General features: G+C 38.3%; 1 protein-coding gene across 1 annotated transcript in view; it reads right to left on the bottom strand.

Annotated features, from left to right (window-relative positions):
• The window catches only part of LOC126416607 (low-density lipoprotein receptor-related protein 1), a 772,143-nt gene that overhangs the window by 271,835 nt on the left and 474,542 nt on the right, over positions 1-25,766 (bottom strand). Inside the window, exons 18-20 of the mRNA XM_050084360.1 lie at positions 24,849-25,094; positions 18,540-18,682; positions 4,686-4,932 (exon numbers count right to left, since the gene is read on the bottom strand). Coding sequence (XP_049940317.1) covers positions 4,686-4,932; positions 18,540-18,682; positions 24,849-25,094 — 636 coding nt within the window. The remainder of the gene's footprint in view (positions 1-4,685; positions 4,933-18,539; positions 18,683-24,848; positions 25,095-25,766) is intronic.

The raw sequence follows: 25,766 nt of genomic DNA, 5'->3' as shown, positions 1-25,766 counted from the left end.
GCATGCAGATGATGAATGAATTCCATGTTTTGGGGAGTTAACATAAGGTACAACACTAATCTAAATACACATGATCATGATTGGGTGAATGTCTTGTTATTTAACCAAAACTGGTGGTTTTAATAAAATGGCAGAGCTATTGTGCCAATCCAGATTTTTTTCCTATACTTAAAAGTTGTAAATCTTTGTTCCCTTAAAATAAAATAAAATGTTATATTAACAAAATTCCTAGACACCACAGTTAATATAAGCTCTTTGCATGGTGACTGATCAATCCTCTACAATAGGTATATTGTAAAAATCAATACGGAAAATAAACAGTGGTGAAAGTCAGAAAATACTGTTATCACCAAAATATGAAGATTGCCTCAACAAATACGGTTCTTAAAAGAAACAACAGACAAATAAATGCAGGGAAATGTGCTTTTAGCAATATCCAATATTCATACATTTATGCCAGTAAGCACTGCTCTGTGTTCTGCAAACTCTTCATCTCTCAAGCACATTATATCAGTACCTTTGCAAGCATGCCTTTGCTAAAGTAGAGTTTGGCTAACACATCATATTCCTTTAAAACTGTGTGTTTCTTGGTATCATTTCTGAGGCCCTTGCTCTAGAAGTATCTTTCTCTAGATCCAACTGTTCCATGTACCACTTTTCACACAGGAAAACTTCTTTCTCTACCCAAAATTCTATGACTATGTGGTTTGTTGGTTTCCACTTCAGAATGCATTACAGCTTCCAGTAATGGCTACATGTCACTTCAAAACTGTATGAAGTCTCTTGGCCACCCACTTTCATTTCTTACAAATTTGTCTCAACTAACTCCAAGTACCTCGTGTATTTCTAAGCTGATTAAGCTTTGCAACAACAATCCTCTCACTGCTGCTGCCCCTAAATTTTAAATCTGTACATTTTTAAACTGCTTATTGACAGCAAAAGAAAAACTGTAGTTCTTTCAAGACCTCAGAACTGAATTCAGGGGTTGTTTTACTCCAAATAAGTTGAGTACTCTTACTTTTTACCTTCTTTTGAAGATATAGCAACCCAAGTATATTCATCAACCTAGAGCTTTGAATTGTGATTTATTAGTCTCATAACATACACTTACAAATCATGTGATTATGGTACAGGAGACACGTCAAAAATACAAACTAGAATTTAATACTAATTTTTAAAACTATATTTAGTCTATGTAGCAGTATCTATATTTTCTTATTTTCCAGCATAGGATTGGGGAGAAGAAAAGTTTGTGGCACAACTTGACTAGAAGAAGGGATCGGTTGGTAGGACATGTTTTGAGGCATCAAGGAATCACAAATTTAGCATTGGAGGGCAGCGTGGAGGGTAAAAATCGTAGAGGGAGACCAAGAGATGAATACACCAAGCAGATTCAGAAGGATGTAGGTTGCAGTAAGTACTGGGAGATGAAGAAGCTTGCACAGGATAGGGTAGCATGGAGAGCTGCATCAAACCAGTCTCAGGACTGAAGACCACAACAACAACAGGTAAATATCTTTCTTGATAATGGACAATTTTTTTTAACCATAATATAATGCTAATTTGCGGTTGGATTCTGCTCAAATTATCAGTTCATCTTCCATGAACTCTTCTAATGAGTAACAACATTTGCGTATAAGAATTTCATGTAACTTCTTCTTTAGTATCCCTAGTTCCATGTTTAGAATGTTTTTGCCTTTAAGTTTATTGTAGACTTTCATGCACATATATTGTGGGGACTGAGCATATAATTTCAATCTATGGGCAGGAAGCATAAAATTATCTATATTCCTTGTACTGTATGGATGATCAAATTGGTTTCTAATGAACAATTCCGGTTTGCTGTGTAAAAATATTATTAGCTCGTATATGTACAGGGAGTGGACGGTCAAAATTTTTAGTTTCTGTAATAATGGACGGCATGATTCTATTTGCTGTGCAGTGCACATATTTCTGATAACTTTCTTCTGGAGCTTCAGTACACGAGATATATTATTGGACCTCCCCCAAGAAAATAATGCCATATCATATCACTGATTCAAAGTAACTTAGATATGCTACCTTGTGAGTGGACATGTTAGTATCTCTTGATAATATATGCATGGCATATGCAAAGCTACCTAGTTTGCTGCACAGGTACTCAATATATGTGTTCCAGTTTAAATTCTTATCGAGGTGTAGACCTAGAAATTTGGCAGAGTGCACTTCTGTTAATTCTTCACTTTTATGATTTATACTATTTTCTTGGTCTCTTGACTGTTTGGTTCTGAATTCAATTTGTTTCTGATATGTTAAGCTTCAGATCATTTAACTGGAACCATGACTCTAGCCTGTCTAGAGTACCAGTGACTCTATCAAGTATCGTTTCTGTTTCTTCGCTTTCTATCAAGACAGACGTGTCATCAGCAAACAGAACGGATGGTGATTTTATGTTTAATGGTAAGTCGCTGACATACAATAAAAAGAGAATTGAACCGAGGATCGAACCTTGCGGGACACCCTGTGTTATTGTTTTCCAGTCTGAATGGTAGTTTACACCATTTGAAGAGATGATTGTTCTTTGTTTTCTATTAGATAAGTAAGAAGTAAGCCACTGAAGTACTGCACCCTTAATCCCATATTTTTCTAGCTTGTGGATTAGCAAGGAATGATTTACAGACTCAAAAACCTTTGACAGGTCGCAGAAAATTCCGGCTACTTTACTTTTTTTGTCTAGAGCTGTGCTAATTTTTTCTATGAAATTATTTATGGCTTCTGTTGTATTTTTCCCTTGCTGGAAGCCAAACTGATTGCCTTGAAAGAATCAAATGAATATTGCTGATAAATGTTTGAACCATTTTCATTAGCTACTGAAATCTATATCCATGCCTCCTCCCCTTTTCCTCATCCCCACACTTTATCTTACACCAACATCACATACTTAGTAACTGCAACTGAACATTTGCTCAGAATGAACACTTCCTGAAATATTACAATGCCTTACCTTCTTCTTCCCTTTTTAACTACAAACAATAAGTAATTCACCTTTTAGAGATTGGCAAACAGATTGCTCACATTGGCAAACAGATTGCTCACATTTACATTGCAACCTCTTCATGAATTTTGTAGACAGGATATTTCTGGACTTTGTGTTTATGGTACAATGATGATAAATTCAGCATTTGGACTTGTTCTAAATCTGAGTTTCTAATTTTTCTGGAACATCTTAATTCAATTTCACATGCAAGGTTCCTCAGTCTCACACTACATTTCTAGTTAATGACCCTCACCTTGTCACATCCTACCTTCTGTACATGATAAGCCTATCAATAAACAACAGTATTACCATTCTGACAATTGCCATGTTTTGCATGTTAACAGAACAGGTCAGCAGGAGAATCTGCTAACTCTCAATTCCAGAAGGATTAGTCTCGTCACATTAACTGCTGTGTTTTTGATGCACCATAGATTGGTAATAAGTATTATCATTTGAGCTGCTAGAAATAACTGCCTACTACATAAACAGTTTTATTTTACTGCAGTTATGTTCTTGTCTTTGGAATTAACCAACATACAAAGTTCATTAAGTCAAAATAACACTCTTGTGGGTTGGCACTGTCTTCTGTTGACTGCTTCAGTTCAGTGCTCCTGTATATACAGCCAAGACATAAGTGGTAAACATATCTGTATTAATTGTAATTTTCTATACAATTATAGTCAGCTCAACAAAGGCTTTCCTTCTTGAATCACCCTACTAGCTTGCTTCTTACAAAACAACAACTGAATGTATTTCACATTACACAAGGCTATACTTCTTTGGAACTGAAAAGCACTGCCACTATGTAAAAATTGGTCAAGTTATGTGCTACACACGACGACTCCCAGTATTATTAAGCCGTTCCACAAAGAGTAACTTTCAATAGTCCCAAATCTATTTCCCTGAAATATGTTCACAACTTTTTTGTCTATGCTACTCCATTCAATTTCCTTGATACATTGTTACTACTCCTGCTTCAAAACTTGTTTTGAATGTTCTCTTACAATTGTCTTCTTCAAGTATGGGATGGTGAGAGACACTTCATCAAAGGGAAGGATACTTTTGAGCTGATTCACAACACATACAAGCTGTAGATTCAGTCAACGCTCAACCTTTAATGTCTTCAAAGCTGCAAGTCAGGCTGAAAAGATATAAGACTCACCAAGTATAATAAACAAAACCTTTTAACAAAATACACTGTGCTGCAGGGTGGCTGTGACCCTGATGTGCCTTCATTATGCCTGTGATATAATTTCTTGCATCTGATAATCTAAATCCAGAATTACACAGATGAGAAGCTACTTAAGAAGAGTGTTTGGTTCTTTGCATTAAACTAGTCTCGCTTTTGCTGTCAGTTGACATCTCACTCCTACCACAGGATGCAATTTGTCAGTCAATTCAAGTTCTGGAGAATAAATGGATGTGCCGCATTGATGAAAGATGTAATATTATGTGACTGAAGTGACAACTCTCCTTAATTTCTTGTCAAGGATATCAAATAAAGTAGCATACAACTGAGCTGTGATTCTTATTACTTTTTTTCCAGATAGTAGACAAATTTCATGCCAGGTAAATTGTGGGAAAAGAAATTAGTGTTAGACTGTTCCATGAATCTTCACTACATTCAATGTCAAAGAATCTACTGTATAAAAGGTATAGCACAATGTACCACAGGAGGCTTCATCTGAAGAATCGGAGCAGTCTTCATGACCATCACAAACAAAGGTGTTCCTTATACACAATCCATCATTACATTGGAACTCATGAGCACCACACAAAGGCCTGATGTCTGTTGGATGAACAGGACTGGTGACTGTTGTATTACATCCCTGCTCGTCGCTACCATCAGAACAGTCTTGATGTCCATCACAATGAGCTGAACTTGGAAGACACCGATCATCTCTTCTGCAGTATATCTATAAATTCAAGACTTCATTGAAATAGTAATCATATATTAAAGATTTAGTACAATTACTGTATAACACTGTACACAAATAATTATTAAAAATGAATAACAGTGGAGTCAACTACCAATTTGAGCAAACACACAGTGACAGACATTTTACTCATATTACTGTATTATTTGTGTTATTTTAAACACTACATAAATAATTATCAAATATTAATAACAGTAAACTCATGACAGGTATAGTCAACACACTGTGACAATTTGCTTATTCATAATATTGTATCATTTGTGTAATTTTAAACTGTCAGTGAAGTGGAAATATAAAATCTCTTGTGCAGAGCTGGTACATGATAGCATGATTGGTGTTAATGAAATGGGACACAAGAGTGTGTCTGTGTGTGTATTTGGGGAGGGAGGGGGGGGGGGGGGGGGAAGAGGATGACAACATGATAAGAAACAACATTTGGTACGACTTGTCGTCCAGGAACACTTCACTATGAATCAGGTACTGGTACAGAAAGGTAATGTTGGTGCTTACAAAGGCCTTTTAATATGTCTGCTTGTGTCTGTATATGTGTGGATGGATATGCGTGTGTGTGCGCGAGTGTATACCCATCCTTTTTTCCCCCTAAGGTAAGTCTTTCCACTCCCGGGATTGGAATGACTACTTACCCTCTCCTTTAAAACCCACATCCTTTCGTCTTTCCCTCTCCTTCCCTCTTCCTGACGAAGCAACCGTTGGTTGCGAAAGCTAGAATTTTGTGTGTATATTATTGTTTGTTTGTGTGTCTATCGACATGCCAGCACTTTCGTTTGGTAAGTCACATCATCTTTGTTTTATATATATATATATATATATATATATATATATATATATATATATATATATATATATATATATATAAGAAAGGAGAGGAGGCGCCAAAGTGCTGCAACTGTAGCGAGCGACATGTGGCGAGCTACAGAGGCTGTGCGGCCTTCAGACGTCGCCCACGACAGCGAGGACGGGCTGCACCTGCACGAAAGGCGCAACCCGGCACCAGCTTCGCCTCTGCCACCAAGGGGGAGTCCGCTGACGCCCCCAAGGGGCGGAAAGTGGCCTTCCCGCCACTACGACACGAGGACTCGACTGACTCCTCGACAGTCACAACTGCGCCTAGGCAGACAGCCCACCCGGCTGCCACCCAGGACGACCACCACAAGGGGGGAGGGCGGCAAACTGCTCGTCCTCCCCCCCCCCCTGCCACCCCTCAGGCTGCCAGGCATGCGGCTCCGCAAACGGACGTGGCTGCAACGCCGCACCCTGCTGCCTCCGCACCCGCAACTGTGGCAGCACCCGCGCCATCACCAGAACTGGAAGCAGCAGGCTTGGGAGCACTGCTGAGCTCTCTCTCTGCCCTGCTCCAGCAACTGCCGGTGCAAGTCACCAGAGTGACGGGGGACCTCCAGGCCACTACCGTCGCCACGAGGCCGCAGCACGAATAACGCCCTTATCCACGGTCTGACCATCTGCGGCTTCAAAGCCAACAGCCCGTTCCCACAATAGTTCATGCAGGACGAGGCCGTCGACCTGTGCTTGGTCGTAAGATGAGACTTTCGACGTAGTCGAGGGCGTCGTCACGCGCCGTAAGTGAATGATGCACCTGCTCCAGCACCTTGCGCAGTGAATTGACAAAAACTCCTTACCATTTTGCGGCTTTTTCTTCTTTCTCGAAATCATAGCTGTGTGTCTCTGATGTTGAGGGCGCCGAAAACATTTCAGGTAACAACTAATCACATTCGTTCAGATGGAATAAAACTGGCTTCTATCTGCCATGTTTACCGATGACGAAAATGAAACAGATGAGATTGACATTGAAATAACACCGTCCTTGAATTTCATTAGGGATATTTTCTTGCACGCCATTTAGATGTGAATCACGTTACACAGGCACTGCGTGGAATATTTCTTGCTTTATTTAAGTGCCACAAATCCCCTGAGAGATCCATATTTCATTACATTTTCCATCAGACGTCTACCACAATACCAGCGCATGCCATATGCAATATATATATGCAAAATATATATATATATATACCTAAAAACAAAGATGATGTGACTTACCAAACGAAAGCGCTGGCACGTCGATAGACACACAAACAAACACAAACATACACACAAAATTCAAGCTTTTGCAACAAACTGTTGCCTCATCAGGAAAGAGGGAAGCAGAGGGAAAGACGAAAGGAAGTGGGTTTTAAGGGAGAGGGTAAGGAATCATTCCAATGCCGGGAGCGGAAAGACTTACCTTAGGGGGAAAAAAGGACGGGTATACACTCGCACACACACACATATCCATCCACACATACAGACACAAGCAGACATATTTAAAGACCAAATATTTAAATATGTCTGCTTGTGTCTGTATGTGTGGATGGATATGTGTGTGTGTGTGCGAGTGTATACCTGTCCTTTTTTCCCCCCAAGGTAAGTCTTTCCGCTCCCGGGATTGGAATGACTCCTTACCCTCTCCCATAAAACCCACATCCTTTCGTCTTTTCCTCTCCTTCCCTCTTTCCTGATGAGGCAACCGTTGGATGCGTAAGCTAGAATTTTGTGTGTATGTTTGTGTTTGTTTGTGTGTCTATCGACCTGCCAGCGCTTTCGTTCGGTAAGTCACCTCATCTTTGTTTTTTTATATATATATATATTTTCAGTAATGAAATTAGTCAGAAATAATCCATCACTATTTGAGAAGAACAGTGACGTCAATATCTACAATACTGGAGGTAAAAACAACTTTTATTAGCCGTTATTAAAGCTGGCAGTGGTTCAGAAAGGATTTAAACATGCAGCAACAAAAATCTTTGATCACCTGTCCAATAATATAAAATGTCCGACAGGCAGCAAAGCAAATTTTAAATCTAACCTAAAAATCACTTCTCCTGGACAACTCCTTCTATTCCATGGATTGATTTCTGTTTAAAAACTGGTAGCACATTTGGGGAAAAGACCTTTGTTTTTAAGCATAGTTGCGCGAGCGAGGTGGAAAATATAGTGTGGTCATTAATGTTAACACTAACCATGAGAACATATCCTGTAAACTCATTTGTTGCACATCATTTTACTAAAAGAATTGTTCAAATGTTCTATGGAACATATAATTGACTGACTGACTGACTGACTACAGCATTATTCTGGTGAAGGACTTAGTCCAATAGCTTAATAATATCCAGTAGCCTGTCTACCACTCAGTGCTTCCTCTGTGAGGTGAGTAGCAATCTGTCCTAATTCATGTTCTCAAACAATGGCAAATCCAGGATGGAATGTATCAATATTATGAGAAGGAAAGTTGTTACCCCATATAGTGGAGATACTGAGTCGCACCAGTTGCCTGAGACTGCAGTCATGTGTGTGTGTGTGTGTGTGTGTGTGTGTGTGTGTGTGTTGTTGACGAAGGCATTAATCGCTGAAAGCTTTAATTGTGAGTGTCATTTTGTTGTGCCTATCTGCGACTCAGCATCTCCGCTATATGGTGAGTAGCAACTTTCCATCTCATAATACTGGTACTTCATGTTCTAGTGATCATTAACCCTTCAACTGTTTTTGACATAAAATTATGTTGAGCTAGCTGATGATATATGTATCTCTGTTTCAACATAATATTACATCCTGGCACATAGCCTTGTATTTTGTTTGTTTTGACATAGTAATTCAATTTGATAGATAAAAAATTCTACTGACAAAGTAGTAGCAGGAAAAAAAATATATATAAAGGTTATGGAAATGTGCCAGCTTTCAGAGCCAGTGGCTTCTCCTTCTGGCAAAAGGGTTGAAGGAAAATGAAGGAAAAGGGGAGAAAAGTCACCCAGAAACCTGGATCTGGGGAGAATTACAGGATGAGTTGGAAGGACTGATTGTCCCCTGATCTGCCTACTGGGCGACTTTTCCATAATTCTCTCCGTTTCTTAAACCCCATCAGTCCCTTTCCTTCAACCCTCTTTCTTTCCCTTCAATCATTCTGCCAGAAAAAGAGGCCACTGGCTCCAAAAGCTTACTTGTTTCCTTATTCTTATACATGTTTTCTCCTGCTGCCACTTGGCAAGTAGATATTTTATGTGCCCAATTATATTATATTTTCAAAAACCAATTATTATTGTTGATATACTGACAACATAATCCATCAGAGGAGAATTAAAGAGTCCTTTGGAGAAAAGAGACGCAGTTATATAAACAGCTAGAGCTCAGATGGATAGCTAGTACTAAACAAAGAAGGGATTGCTGAAAGATGGAATGAATATACAGAGGGGCTCTGCAAGATGAAGTAAACTTGAAAGCAATATTATACACCAGAAATAGACAGTAGCTCAAGATGAGAGGGGAAATATGACTCTGCAAGAAGAATTTGATAGAGCACTGAAAGATCTAAGCTGGAACAAGGCCCATGGAGCAAATGCCATTCTCTTAGAACATTTGATATCCATGGAAGAGCATGTCATGACAAAACTCTTCCATCTGGTGCGCAAGATATAAAGACAAAGGAGAACTATCCTTAGGCTTGAAAAAGAAAGTAAAAATTCCAATTCCAAAGAAAGCACATGCTGAGAGGTGTGAATATTACTGAGCTGTAAGTTCAAAAAAACATGGCTGCAAAGTACTCACACACACCAGTTATTTACATAATAATGGAGAAAATGGTATAAGTCGAACTTGGGGATGATCAGTTTTGGTTCTGAAGAAATGGTGGAACATGTAAGGTAATGCCGACCTTACAATCTATCTTAGAAGAAAGGTTAAAGAAAGGCAACCTTACATTTATAGTTTTTATATATTTTAAGAAAGCTTTTGACAATGTCAATTGGAATGCACTCTTTGAAACTCTAAGGGTAGCTGGGGTAAAATACAGGGAGCAAAAGGTTAATACAACTTGTACAGAAACAAGACAGCAGTTATGACAGTCGAAAGGTATGAAAGGGAAGCAGAGGTTGAGAAGGGAGTGAGACAGGATTGTAGCCTATCCCCAACGTTATTCAATCTGTACACTGATCAAGCAGTAAAGAAAGCAAAATAAAAATTTGGAGAAGGAACTCAAGTTCAGGGAGAAGAAATAAAAACTTTGATGTTTGCCAATGACTGTCAGAGACAGTGCACCTGAATGGAATGGACAGTGTCTTGAAAGGAGGATACACGATGAACATTGTCAAAAGTAAAACAAGAGTAATGGTGTGCAGTCAAATTAAATCAGGCGATGCTGAGAGAATTTAATTAGGAAAGTGGTGGACAAGTTTTGCCACTAGGGCACTAAAATAACTGTTGATGGCCGAAGTAGAGAGGATTTAAATGTACACTGGTAATGATAAGAAAAGCAATTATGAGAAAAGAAATTTAACACTAAATGTAAATTTTAGGGTTAGAAATTCTTGTCTGAAGGTATGTGTGTGTTGTGTAGGCTTGTAAACAACTGAAACATAGATGACAAGCAGTTAAGACAAGAAGAGAATAGAAGCTTTTGAAATGTGGTGCTATAGAAGAATGCTGAAGATTAGATGGGTAGATTGCATAATTAATGCGAAGAAACTGAATGGAATGGGGAATAAAAGAAATCTGTCAATAAGAAACTAAAAGAAGGAACTGGTTGATAGGACACATTCTGTAGCCTCAAGGAATTGTCAATTTAGTACTGGAGGGAAGTTTGGGGAATGAAAATTGCAGAGGGAGACCAAGAGACAAGTACAGTAAGCAGGTTCACATGGATGTGGGCTGTAGTAGTTATCTGGAGATGAAGGGGCTTGCACAGGAAACAATGTCTCTCTCGACGAAACTCTCAAGGCCACCAACAGAAGGAACACCAGTACCACCTCTTACAATGGCTACAGTTAACCATCCGTTGCCATGGGTAAAGGAATCATTAATGTCAATGCTGAAGTTCAGTCTACATCCACAAAAGACACATGGTCCGTCGACAAGTGCGGTAGCAGCAATATTCTTCACAGTATTCTTCTTCTTGTCTGCAGCAGATGTCGAAAATTCGATGTTTTCAATTGTTTTATAGACTGTTTGACGAGAACGTCGATGGTACCTTATTTATGAAAATACAAAGTACAATCCCAACAAATTTTACATATTCACATACACCTTTGCCTTTAACCCAAATGAATACAGACTCATTTACAGATATTTTACGTCTACTACGGGTGTAAGGGGTTGTGGGGAAGGTGACATATAAACAGATTTACCAAAGTCTTTATTTGCAAGTTCTCCAATATGATATGTGCGATAGGAAATAATGTCTCTCTCGACGAAACTCTCAAGGCCACCAACAGAAGGAACACCAGTACCACCTCTTACAATGGCTACAGTTAACCATCCGTTGCCATGGGTAAAGGAATGATTAATGTCAATGCTGTGCGCTAAGTCCGCGGCTGGCGCGCTGCCAAGATCGCGTAAGCGAGCGTCGCGCGCTGGGGTCAAAGGTCAAATTGATAAGAACTTTAACATGGAACATGCTGTTGCCTCCTTGAGCCCCCGGTTCGTGATGTACCCTTGTCCGGTTCTCAGCTACGCTACAGATCATTTTATTTATGAAAATACAAAGTACAATCTCCAACAAATTTTACATATTCACATACACCTTTGCCTTTAACCCAAATGAATACAGACTCATTTACAGATATTTTACGTCTACTACGGGTGTACAGGGATAGTGGGGAAGGTGACATATAAACAGATTTACCAAAGTCTTTATTTGCAAGTTCTCCAATATGATATGTGCGATAGGAAATAATGTCTCCCTCGACGAAACTCTCAAGGCCACCAACAGTTCTCCAATATGATATGTGCGATAGGAAATAATGTCTCTCTCGACGAAACTCTCAAGGCCACCAACAGAAGGAACACCAGTACCACCTCTTACAATGGCTACAGTTAACCATCCGTTGCCATGGGTAAAGGAATCATTAATGTCAATGCTGAAGTTCAGTCTACATCCACGAAAGACACATGGTCCGTCGAAAAGTGCGGTAGCAGCAATATTCTTCAAAGTATTCTTCTTCTTGTCTGCAGCAGATGTCGAAAATTTGATGTTTTCAATTGTTTTATAGACTGTTTGACGAGAACGTCGACGGTACCTTCTGTACGGCATCTGTTGGTGGCCTTGAGAGTTTCGTCGAGAGAGACATTATTTCCTATCGCACATATCATATTGGAGAACTTGCAAATAAAGACTTTGGTAAATCTGTTTATATGTCACCTTCCCCACTATCCCTGTGCGCTAAGTCCACGGCGGGCGCACTGCCAAGATTGCGTAAGCGAGCGTCGCGCGCTGGGGTCAAAGGTCAAACTGATAAGAACTTTAACATGGAACATGCTGTTGCCTCCTTGAGCCCCCGGTTCGTGATGTACCCTTGTCCGGTTCTCAGCTACGCTACAGATCAATTTATTTATGAAAATACAAAGTACAATCTCCAACAAGTTTTACATATTCACATACACCTTTGCCTTTAACCCAAATGAATACAGACTCATTTACAGATATTTTACGTCTACTACGGGTGTACAGGGATAGTGGGGAAGGTGACATATAAACAGTCTATAAAACAATTGAAAACATCGAATTTTCGACATCTGCTGCAGACAAGAAGAAGAATACTGTGAAGAATATTGCTGCTACCGCACTTGTCGACGGACCATGTGTCTTTCGTGGATGTAGACTGAACTTCAGCATTGACATTAATGATTCCTTTACCCATGGCAACGGATGGTTAACAGTAGCCATTGTAAGAGGTGGTACTGGTGTTCCTTCTGTTGGTGGCCTTGAGAGTTTCGTCGAGAGAGACATTATTTCCTATCGCACATATCATATTGGAGAACTTGCAAATAAAGACTTTGGTAAATCTGTTTATATGTCACCTTCCCCACTATCCCTGTACACCCGTAGTAGACGTAAAATATCTGTAAATGAGTCTGTATTCATTTGGGTTAAAGGCAAAGGTGTATGTGAATATGTAAAATTTGTTGGAGATTGTACTTTGTATTTTCATAAATAAATTGATCTGTAACGTAGCTGAGAACCAGACAAGGGTACATCACGAACCGGGGGCTCAAGGAGGCAACAGCATGCTCCATGTTAAAGTTCTTATCAATTTGACCTTTGACCCCAGCGCGCGACGCTCGCTTATGCAATCTTGGCAGCGCGCCAGCCGCGGACTTAGCGCACAGCTGCATCAAATCAGTCTTTGGACTGAAGACCACAACAACAACAATTCATCACATGACCCATTTATGAGAGGAGTAGCAAGGACAGCTGCATCAAATCAGTCTTTGGACTGAAGACCACAACAACAACAATTCATCACATGACCCATTTATGAGAGGTGCTGCATTCTGCCCATCATCAAAACTATTTCAGCATTCACTCTACCTCCTTCAGTAGGTAGGTTTATAAAGAACTTATTTAGAATATGGTGACTTAGTAGCTGGTGTGTGTGTGTGTGTGTGTGTGTGTGTGTGTGTGTGTGTGTGTAAAAAGCTATGGGCTATGAGCTTTGGATGATTCTGAATGTGTTATTTTGTGGCCACAAGCATGTATTGATGAAGAATATACTAAAACATCCAGCAAAAGAAATGAAGCTTGCAGTGGAAGCATGATAAGTAATTCACAGGACAATGAGTTTGACAACTAACCTGACTGTCTACTTTGTGTGAGCATGTACAGAACTTGAAGTGAATGTGTTTTGATGACATTTGTGCAGTACCAATAAAGTATTAATTTATTGGAGTTTCAGGACTGGAAATTGCAATATACAATTCATAGGATTATTGAAAACTAATTCTGAAATACCAGCTAGGTAAGGGAGACAGATCTGGAAAGTGAGACTCCTTGTCAAATGTTGACGATCTTCTCTGTCTAACTGAAAGACATTTTCTGGTATATGTGCCAGCTACAAAGAAAAAGGTGAATGCAATGGGAACGTGCACTGTTAGTGCATCAGAAATATTAGAAGACAACCAATTCACCAATGTAAAGAGAGTGATGTTGAACTGTGTGCAGCTACCTGTCTGGAAATCTTTCCATACATAGAGACCATTTTAACTTACTGACCAAGTTTTTTGTAATTATAGTGGTCTGAAACATCTTTTGAGTAAGTTGCAAAATTTCATGTCTGTAAATCAAATATAAGTTCAGTTATCCTACAACCACCTTGCCCATATTGTTCAAGCCCTATGAATGGAACACTGGGAAATGCAAATGTGTCTCAAACAGAAACAATGAAGACATTAAAAATTGATAAAATATTTGTGAAAAAAGCTAATCAAGCATAGCAAACGTCGTGTACACTATAAATCCAAACATCACCTCAGCCTTACTAATTACCATAGGAGATATTTATTCAATTCCTGGATTAGGATATTCATGTTTGACACATTTAGATTTGAGAGCAGCTCCACTGCCTGGATTGCAAGAAGGTCTCATTGTTGCTCTACCACTTAGGAAGACACGTTCAGATGCTGTTTGGGCGACAACATTAAATACTGACAATTGTGAGAACTACTGTTCCACGTAATCATATCTCACTATAAGGAAATTTTGCTACATGGAGACCGCTAGTTCTATAGCCTAAGACCTCCATGGTGGATGGTGTCTAGCATTCTTAGATAAGGTCCTGCTGATCTGTACATCATGCAGCTGCCCTCTAACCATGATCAATTAGGGCTTCAAAATCTTTAGAGCCCTAAAGTTCTTCTTTTAAGAACTTTTAGGTGTATTAGCCAGTTAAATTTCTCATCAAATATATGGGCGAAAATAATGTTTTCAAGTCTCAATGTTACTGCATTAAAAACATGTTAACACACAAAGACACATTAACATACACACACACACACACACACACACAATTAACACACACACACACACACACACACACACACACACACACACACACAATTAACACACAAAGACAGATTAACATACAGACAGACACACACACACACACACACACACACACACACACACACACACACAATTTTCTCAGGGGAGAATGGACAGCTTGCAGCTTCCTCCCAAATCTCCAGTCTCCTCTGTGTCATTTGTATTTAGTGGGCATTATCATCAGTCTCTAGATTGGGACCTCAACAGAAGATTTTAGAATCATCCATAAACAGAAAACAACCAACTAGGCTCCTTACTGTTTATACTATATTGTCTGTTCCTGTTCCAAAAATTGTGACATTTAAGAATCCCCCCCACCTTATTACGAACTCATCATCTGAAGTAGCATTGGCAACGAATAATTGCAATACAATTGGGAGACAATTACAAGATCCCAATTGTGTTCCTGTCGTAGGACGTTATATTGCCACGTTGTATAACAGGTTTCATTAAAATCAAGAATATGCCTAGTAACTGTTCCCTGCATACAAAGTCCTCTTGTTTTGCAGACTTTAGTAAGGTAAGTTTGTCAAGTGTTGAGTGATATATGTTGAGCCCAGACTGGACTTGACATAGTAGCTTTCTGTATTCAAGGGCCCACACAAAGCAACAGATGATCTTGAGCTCAAAGTTTTCCTCATGCATCTGCTGAGAGTCATATTTTTATAGCTAATCAGTTTTTTGCAGTCAGCTTTTGGGTTCAAGAGAGGAACAATAGCTGCCTCTCTCCACGAGTTGGAATTCACCTTCAATCCGAATTCAGTTAGAAAAAGTGAAGAGATGTTCTTTTGAACTATTCCTTAAATCCTTTAATATTCATACATCACTCCACCTAACCCTGCTGGTGTACTGTAGTTCACCGACAATGCATGTTCTAATGTCCACATAGTGAAAGGGCAATTGTACTTCAACAAATTCAAAGAACTTGACTGGGTTTCGATAGTAAAGGTATACAAAATCAAGGCTCATATTGGATGAAAGTCTGTGTACATGACTGGTGGTTTCATAGCCTTAAACATGATAGCATTTGGAGAGGGTGTAGTTCACCAATTAATGGTATTCCTTTGAGTATGGTTTATTCAACAAGAAGCAGGAGTACCCAAATACACATTACACTGTCAATGTATACCAGCAAAGGAACAGTGTGTGAAAAGTGAAGTCATAGAGAAGCTCTGTACAATATTTAACTTTAATGCATACAGATATTCAGAGGTGTTCGACTGCTTCATAACAGTCATACATAATCAAAACAACATATCTTCCAGCAACCATTTTAAAATGGACAGTAATAAATTTTTTTCCCCCATCTTATTCCAGGTTTACTTCCTAGATATATAATCATCCGTGATACTGCTTCACACACAATAAGCAGAACAATAAACCAATTTTCTCTTGTTTGTTGCAAAGTAAAATACAGGACTAGCATGCAAGCACTCATGTAAATCTACATCTACATCTACATTGATACTCCGCAAGCCTCCCAACGGGGTGTGTATGAGCCAGATCTAATAAAAGCGGAATATCTGACACAAGTTAAGGGGTGGCAATATACTCCTGTGCATTCCACGAATGACATTTAGAAGGAAAGATTTGTTACTCTCCATTGGCCATCATATCAGTCATAGTCAAACTGGGCAAAGTGATTTGGAATCTCATTAAAAATAAAGACATATAATCAAAATGTGTCAAGCATTGCACTTTTGGAGATGAGAAAAAGTATGGTTGATACTTTAGTTGATATGACATTAAAAAACAAAGAAAGCAAGTCACACTTGGAAAGTTTGGCAAGAGAATGCTTTGATGAATGAAGAAACTGAAACTACAGTAATATCAGTCTGCACACTTTCAAATGAAGGGTTGTCATTAGTGTCAATAGAATTTCAATGGCAGATGAAAGTTCCATGGACAAAGGAAACAAAGACTGTTATATCATTGTGGAACATTCACAGTAATAGTGATGCTAGAGAAATGCAGTGAGAGGGTAATATAAGATAAACGAATGTCTCATTTCTACTCTTGTTGTTACAGCAAAATGGGTATTTACATCAGTGAGTGTCTAGGAATATATTTTGTATGAGACAATTTCACATTTAAGGGAATGGTAATGTGAATAGTTGCCTTATGAATCTATTGTTCTGATTCGAAAGAGTAGCAGTCAAATCCCTGTCCAGTCATCAAACTTTTAGTTCTTTGTCGCTTCCCTAAGTAGATTTTTAAAAAAGTTAGTATAGTTTCTTGAGCTCTGTCTAATAACTTTACGAAATGCATTCAAGTTATAACACCTCCGATTTTTTTCTCAGAAAATGATTACACAAAAACTTTGAAATTTGCGTCAGTTCTCAACACAATCTCCCTGCAGCCGTACAAATTTTTCACAATGTTGATGCCATGATTCCAGGGCCACTGTGAACACTTCCCTAGGAATCTGGTTTGACCACTGGCTTAGCATTACTGGCATGGTTAGTGAATGTGTAACCAAAGAGTGTGTTTTTCATAATTGAAAACAGCCAGAAGTTGCTAGGAGCTAGGTCAGGTGAGTAGGGAGCATGAAGAAACTACGGCATCTTGTTCGCCTGATAGGCTGGTACGTTGTCTTGGTGAAAAAGCACACGTGCAGCCTTTCCCAGCCATTTTTCACTCAATGCTGGATGGAACTTGCTCTTCAAAACATCTTGGTAGGATGCATCTGTCACTGTAGTGCCCTTTAAAGCACAATGAATAAGGATTATGCCACTGCTGTCCCAGAACAAAGCCACCATCATTTTTTCAGCACTGTCGCTTACCCAGAATTTTTTGGTAACGTAAGTGTGCGTGCTTACACCGAGCTGACTGGCTCGGTTTTCAGGATTTGAAACCAGCATCCATGTCTAATTAATTGTCACAATTGATGAAAAGGAAGTCCCATTCATGCCATCATCATGCATCAACATTACCAGGCAACATGCCATGCATGCAGCCTTGTGGCATTCGTGACACCCACTTGGAAGATACTTTTGGAACTTTCAGGTATTCATGCAGGATTGTGTGCAGAGAACCCATAGAAATGTCAGTTTCAGAGGCAGTGTGTTCCATGCTCATTTAGCAATCTTCCAAAACAACTTTCTCAACTAGCTCAAACACGTCATGAGACTGGCTGGTGTGAGGCCAAAACTGTCTCAGTTTGTGTCATATGACGATTGGTCTTCTTTGAACTGCTGCACCTACTAATGTACATTAGAGACATCCGTGACACCATCACCACATGTCTTACTCAACTGGTAATGATTTTCAATCAGTGTCACACCACACAAATGAAGAAAATGAATGATTACACACTCTTATTGTAATGAAATCATTGCCACTTTAAGTATCAAAAACACCTCTCATTCTAGCTGCTGCCATTAGACTTCTGTATGCTATAAAGTGCTGAAATTTCTGTCATGCTTTCAAAGCAAGTGCATGCATATTTTAAAACAAATCACGTGTTTCTATCTATTCCCTGTCCTGAGGCAAAAAAATAAGATGCATTATGGCTTGAATGCATCTCTTGTTGATGACATACAAAATCCTAATTTTCATTTCTGTCTTTCTCGAGTGTAAACAGAATGATGCTCCCACTCTAGCTGAAGCGCATTTCATAACAATTCTTAACTTATAACAAAGAGAAATTTCCATTCCACCCAAAGCAGTTAATAAAACTGAAGTAAAGTGAGAAACTAGTCTGTACCTGATCACCAGCTTGGCACTTGGCACTGCAGTCTGCTTCGTCACTACCATCATCACAGTCATCAGATGAATCGCATCTCAGTTCAAGTGAAATGCACCTTTTGTTCTTGCATGTAAACTCTGTTATACTGCATTTTGGGTAAACTGTAAACAATTCAAGTGTCAATCTATACAATATAAAGAGTACAGGAAATTTCTTAATGTGTATTGGTACATAATCTTTCATTTTATTTTTACAAACATCAGAGATGATTAAAAATAATACTAGCCTTGAGAACATCTGATTTATGAACTTCTTTGCATGAATGCTTAAAATGGCTGCCAGGTTGGAACTATTTGGAATGTACAGCTTTGGGGAAGAAATGGGTTTACCATAAACACGTCTATACACACTAATGTTTGTGAAAATCACAGCCTTAATGATACATTTGAACGAAATTAACTTTATAGTTCTTGACAACACACAACTGATTAGAATTTCAAAACTGTAACTGCTCTCTGACAATAAGAATTCAGTATGGTGTGAAGTTCCCAAGTACTGCAATTATGAACCTCTAAACCACTTACATGCTGACAACATCCAGTTGTATCTAATGGCCAGTCATGCAAATATTTCCGCTGCTGGTATGAATGACACCATTTGTTCAGTCTCACGATGGTCACAAACTCTGAGTCTTCAACTAAACCCTAAGAAGTCATATGTCATCCTCATACTACACTGAAAGTTGACTAGAAGGCAGTTTCACGAAATAGTTCCTCCAGCATACCTTGATGGTGTCCATCCAACTACCCACTGAAAAACAGTGACGGATATTGGAATAATCTTGGATGAGGATCTAAATTGAAGAGATGGAACTGACACAGCATGCCTCTTGCCTACACACAATCCAAACTATTTAGAAAAATATTTGCACCTCATATAAAACAAAATATATTCCAGTCTTTAGTCCTGCCAAATCTTTACTACTGTGGTGTAGTTAGACATGCCCAACTAGTGAAAACTCCAAGATGACTTGAGCCAGTTAGGAATGAAGATACGTTTACAACACTTGAGTCTTTGATCACATCAATCCTTCCTATGCTCAGGTTGGATGTGACTGGGCAGGTGACATATTTTTCACATGCTCAGGTTTCTTTATCACTGTTTTTTAGTTATATGTGTCCTCAGTATACCTTCTCCAATATCAAATACCTACCTTCATTCCACAATTACAAAGTTGGCAACTTGGCTGCACCTATGCATAACACTAAATCCATGCCCTTCTCCATTTCAGCCATGTGATTCTTAAACCAACTACCCAGAAACATGTGTCTCACACAAAACCATTCGTCATTCAACAAGAGATTGAAGCTTTATCTGTCATCACTGGCATAGCTTCCCTCTTTACATATCCCACGTGTTTCCCATCTGTCCAACAGTGAAGCCGTATCTCTGTCTCATTGTTAACACTATCCATGGCTTTCTTTTCCCTATCTATTTCTGTTTCCTTCCTTCCATCTCATCTGATAAGCTCACCATATTATTCCTCCAACTTCTTTTACAAATTTCCTTTCCCTTTGTACTACTGCCACACATATCTGTTGAATTTCATTACTCACATAAAGCAAGAAAGTAATAACAAAATTTCTTAACACAACGTACTTCTGAAATTTCACATACTCATTGCTCTTATCTATAATCACTTACTGCTTATGCATATTGTAATGATAATTCAATAAGAATATCTGGTTTGATGTAAGAGAGGGTGTGAAGGACCTCACCTTGCTAAATACATAAATAAATATAAATAAAAGAAGACTTGGATACATTCCAGGGGAAACCTCCTTCCACATTGTTGCCAGAGAACAAACAGAAACAAGTTCCCGACCAACTATATCCCAGACATGTTCCGTGGATGACATGAAAGCTGGGCATGCATGCCAGGAGTCAGCATGACTGCTTTGGTATTCATAGGCTACTTTCAGTCTGATGTATTTGTAGTTTCTTTATAATCAGAACTGACAAATTGCTTTGTGTGCTACCTGCCCAGTCCACTGCAGTGACATCAAACTGTCAATCCACAGGGGCCCACACCCACACTGGTGTTCCCGTGCCTTGCAATTATTGTGTACAAAACATCTGTGTTCATGTCTATGTCATGAGATGTTCTTAATCTCAAGTTATGGACACAATAATTGATCCAGTGTCCATTCACTGTTGTGTACAACCTTCACATGCTTTCACAGTTGCAATTAATTTTATGGTTTTTCATTAATCCAGTTTGTTGTAACTCTGATGTTTCCAGTCACACAGCGGAGGACATAGGTGAGTCTCCTCTCTGGAATGTAGCCTCTTCTCACTGGTGTGCTGATTTACACGTCCTTCCTGTTGGTGTTCATAATGGGCATTCTTCCTGATGTTGCAATTTTCACAAACATTAGTGTTTCAAACAATTGCGTACGTTTTACTGGATTCATTTTTTTTTTTTTTTTTTTTTCAAAACACGAAAGTGAGACTAAGACTAACTAAAAAAATATAATAATTAAATTTTGCAGTGTGTCACTGGTGGAACATCAGCTGTAAAAGCTTCAATGATCACATAGTAACACAGAGAGTGTCTAAAATGAAACAGATCAGTTTATGAAAAACAGCTGCTTTAAAAAATACATTGGGTAACTTGTTTGGGACATTCACAAATCTGTAACATATAAGGTGAAAACTGAAGCAGACTGGGTGATGAAGCACATGTTAATCCCCTGAACAGAAATATTAGCTTGTAGATGTCGATATTTGTGAAAAATAATTATAGCTGAAAATGGGACACGCTGTCTCCCTTGCTTCTGAAATATGAAAGAATAATGAGTGAGAAAAAGGATTAAATTAGCATATAAATCAGAATACTGGATTATTCAAGAAAATGACCTTATTTAACAACCTTTGAGTTTTTTGTAGGTATCTCATTGTGGCATTTTTCTGTGATTCTATGTGAAAGATATGATTCTGTCGCCCATCGCTCACTGACCTGGAATACCTTAAATATGGGGCAACAAAACAGCAACTAACATAATATTTGAGAATATCCTGCAATGTATTTGGGAGTAACTCTCATATTTTGTTCATCCTTGCCATGTTATTAACTGCTGTGTTGTGATCACAATGTGGCTGATTAGATAACCATAATGGTCATTTCATGGCAATTTGAGGTTACACAGAGGGTATTCACAGTCATTCTTTCTACACAACATCTGTGAATGTAACTGTGGAGGCTTTTGATAGAGGCAAATGATATAATCTGAATATGATTTTAGTTTCAGACCTCATACATTTCCAGATAGCTAAGTTTAAATTACTACCAAATAGTAATCTAAATACTCCAATGTAAGCAGAAACATCTTACTGAAAGAAAGCAAATGAAACTCCACCTAGCAGAATATTTTGACAATTTCCAGTAGCAGTTGAGCACTGCCTGTTCTCTGTAAATATTTATATGTGCAGCTTATTAACTGTAATAACACAGAAGAACTCCCTCAAACATCCCAAGTGGGTGCTAGTAGCCCAGTTTTCTTGTGTAGTCTAAAATATAAACTATCATTATGATCATCAATATCATGTTCTATGCAGACTTCCAACGACCAAACAAAAATTAATTGGGTTTCCAACAATGCAGAAAGTGTGTACTAAAAATACTCTAATAAAAACATGAAAGAGGGATTTGAAGAACAGCAGCAATGATTCATCTTATGTTGTATCTATTACACTTAACAAATAAAGTGAAGATTTTATGCAATGTATACCACATCCCACAAAGAAACATACAGGGTGCATCACCTAAGACTTGCACCATAAATATTATTCAAATAAAAACTGTTATTGTTGTGCAGTTTTTGCATAATGGATTGGTACTCAGGGGCTCTTACTCTTAGCCAATCAACAGGATGTAATAATACTTAGAAAGCGTACATTTTGCCCAAACATACACTTTTTAAATGAAAAAATGCCTATTGACATTGATGGACTAAAAGTACATTTTCTAGAATCTGTGGAAGATGGTCTGCTAGAAGGCTGCAATACTTGTGCTTGTTCAGTGTTCTGTCTATGAAAAACACGACTATGAGCTGAAGGTTCACTATTCCAACACGACATGTCTAGGCTCCATGGACATTGATGTTCCACCTGATGAAGCCAACAGAGATTGTCAGCAGACCAATAGTGCATTGGTAAACCCCATCGTCCACTCACAACCTACAACTTGTTGGACTGCCGCACACTAACTGACTAGCAAGTCACAATGCTGTCTAAGAACACAGAAGCACATTGTAAGCAATCATAACATCATACCTAGGAACCATGCTGGCTGAATGACACGAACAAGTGTCAATCTAGGTCAACCTAGAAACTATGCAGGCTGAATGGCACAAACGAGTGTCAATTTGGAAACTTTGCAAAGTATGATATCTCATAAATGAATTGCCCTAGAATCATGCAACAATCACCACTGACATTCTAATTTACCCTACTTTTAGTTTGTTAATGTCAACAGGCTTTGCTCCATTTTCAAAAAAGTGTATGTTTGCACAAAATATACACTTTCTAGTATTATTACAATCTATTTGTTAGCTATCAGCATTAGCCCCTGACTACCAATCCATTCTGCAAAAACTACACATCAATACCACATTCCATTTCTGCAATATTTGTGGCGCAAGGTTTAGATGATCTACCCTGTATATCTTCCTTAGAAAAAATTTATTTCATAATCAAAACTGTATTTAATTACTACACAGCTATGTTTGTTGAAATTCACAGATACAGAAATAAGTTAATTTAAATATACTTTCTGCTTATATTTGTCATTTTGTGTGTCTGATGCCATAAAAAAAAGGTGGAAGGAACCTCTTTCTTCTTTAATAAATAAGGGTAAGAAAAGTACTTATAATTTCATTAAAGAATATACAATAAAGAATAACACTTTCAATTTTCTTTGAAAGAGCACTTAAGTTATTTAATACCTACTTATTTTAGATCTGTTAGCTGGTGGGGTGAAAATGCTTATTTTTGTGTTCACAGTGTTTAAGTATATTCATAAATATTACAATATTATGTTTAACATAGACTTAATTTACAAATAAAGACGTAAATGAAACAGAAAAGCTTCTATTTACCAATCTGCAACTGGCACAAACAAAAGATAACAAATCTTATCTTTTGAACAATAGGTTTCTTACATCTAGAAAAAGAAAATAACAAACTGAAGGGACAATTCATTGGTTTGAGAGGATAGTCATATAAAGTTATACAATAAAAGAAAGACAACAGGACACAATAGTGTGAAAATCAACAACTGAAAGCTCACAATAGAAGAACATTGAAAATTTGGGGGGTTAGAAACAACCATAAGGCTAGTCAGAGAACATGGGAATGTTTGGTGAACATGAAATATACACCCAACAAATATTGCCAACCAGAAAAAAAAATTTAAAAAATCAGGAAAGAACAAATTACAGTCAGTGATAATTTTGGATATTATTATTGTAGGGAGTGTGAACAAGCTCAGACTGGTGGAGTTGGGGAACAAAATCAACCATGTCCTTTGAAAGGAACCACTGTGGAACTTTCTTAAATCAGGATGGTTGGACAGGATTTTGAAACACCGTCATCCTGAATATGATCTGTCACTGGAAAGAAGGATTTGAAGAATACTTGGTCATTGCCATTTTCAGAGAATGCAACTGAGCAGGATATTATGTATTCTCACTTCTGAGGCAGACACTTCATGACCTCACACCCTTGCTGATAAGTTAATGGTTATTATGAAGACATAGAAAGCTGAACAGTGGCTCCATGTCAGCTCATGTATGACATAAGTCATCTTATGGGTGTACCCTCTTTTGATAAATGATGCCTTAAACAGTGATGTGGGAAGGAAACTGGTTGAGAAAACGTGTAGTATCTGAGTAGGATGCTACAAAGGTTGACTGGGGCAACAAAAAGCTGTGTAGAGTTGGGGAGGATAACAGTTAGTAGAGTGCATGTGATTTCAGATAATTATTCTTTCATCTGTTGCTTGCATCAGTTGTTAATTATGCTCTTTCTTTGCCATTGTTTGTTCTGAGTTCCTAATATTATCATTACAAAATACACAAAGAGTCCCTCTTAATCCAAAACATTGTCCTCTTTCACCTGACGAAGGAACCATCAACACCAAAAGTGCTTTTATTTCACCTCGTGTTCTACCTGATATAAAGAACCTTTTTCCTCTAACAGTTTAATTTTCATTATTGCATTCTCTATTATGAAAAAGTGAAAAATATGAAAAAAAGTTTGACAAACCACAGTGTTCATCAGAGTCATCTCCCGGCCCACAGTCATGAGCATGATCACAGAACCAGGCAGCTGGAATACAGCGACGAGACACTTTACAGGTGAACTGAGTAATGCTGCAAGTTTTATTTTTACAGCGTTCTGGGTCTTCATCTGTGGCATCTGCACAGTCTCTGTCACCGTCACATACCCAGTGGTTCGTGATGCATCGGTTCCCATCACATCTAAACTGATCCTCACGGCATGGCGTATTCTCTGTCAACATGATATTACAACTGGATAATAATTAATGTAATTTTATTAGATACATGCTAAGTTAACTGCTTTCTCACCAACTGTGCACAAAGACCAATGTGTTACATTATCTCTGACTCGACAATATTTAGCACCAATTAAATAAAAAATTTAGTCACTGTAAATCACAGTTCTTTATGAAGGAAAATGTTAATTAGATACAAATGAAAATAAATAGCCTGCAGCTATGCTGAGAATTGAATAATCAGAAACTCAGTCCAGGAAGAAGGTAATACTTCCCACACTTATCTAATACCATAACTCTTTTTGTTTGATTTTTTTTTTATATGGTTCTTTTTTCTCGGCTACAAGCGCACCATAACATGATGAATAACATATTGTAATGAAGCTCCATGAGCAGGCCCCAAGAGTTCCAACAACTGCCTAAGGCATTCTGGTCAAGTATTCTGGATGGATATGAGGTTAATATACTGCTCTCACAGCTGTTAGTATCAGGTTCTGAAACTTGAACTATTACTTTCTTTCATGTGCATCCTAAGTTGTTATGGTGAGACTGAGTGTCTCTCGTTGCAGTTGTCTCACCAATTAAAAATCCTTAGAATAGTGAAGACTGAACCAAATTCTTTGATGTAACTATCACATATGTTAAGCACTCAGCTGTGCTGGTGGTCT

This window comes from Schistocerca serialis, chromosome 8 (genome assembly GCF_023864345.2).
Source record: "Schistocerca serialis cubense isolate TAMUIC-IGC-003099 chromosome 8, iqSchSeri2.2, whole genome shotgun sequence".
NCBI classification, from domain to species: Eukaryota; Metazoa; Arthropoda; class Insecta; order Orthoptera; family Acrididae; genus Schistocerca; species Schistocerca serialis.
This window is presented reverse-complemented; position numbering and strand designations above follow the sequence as displayed.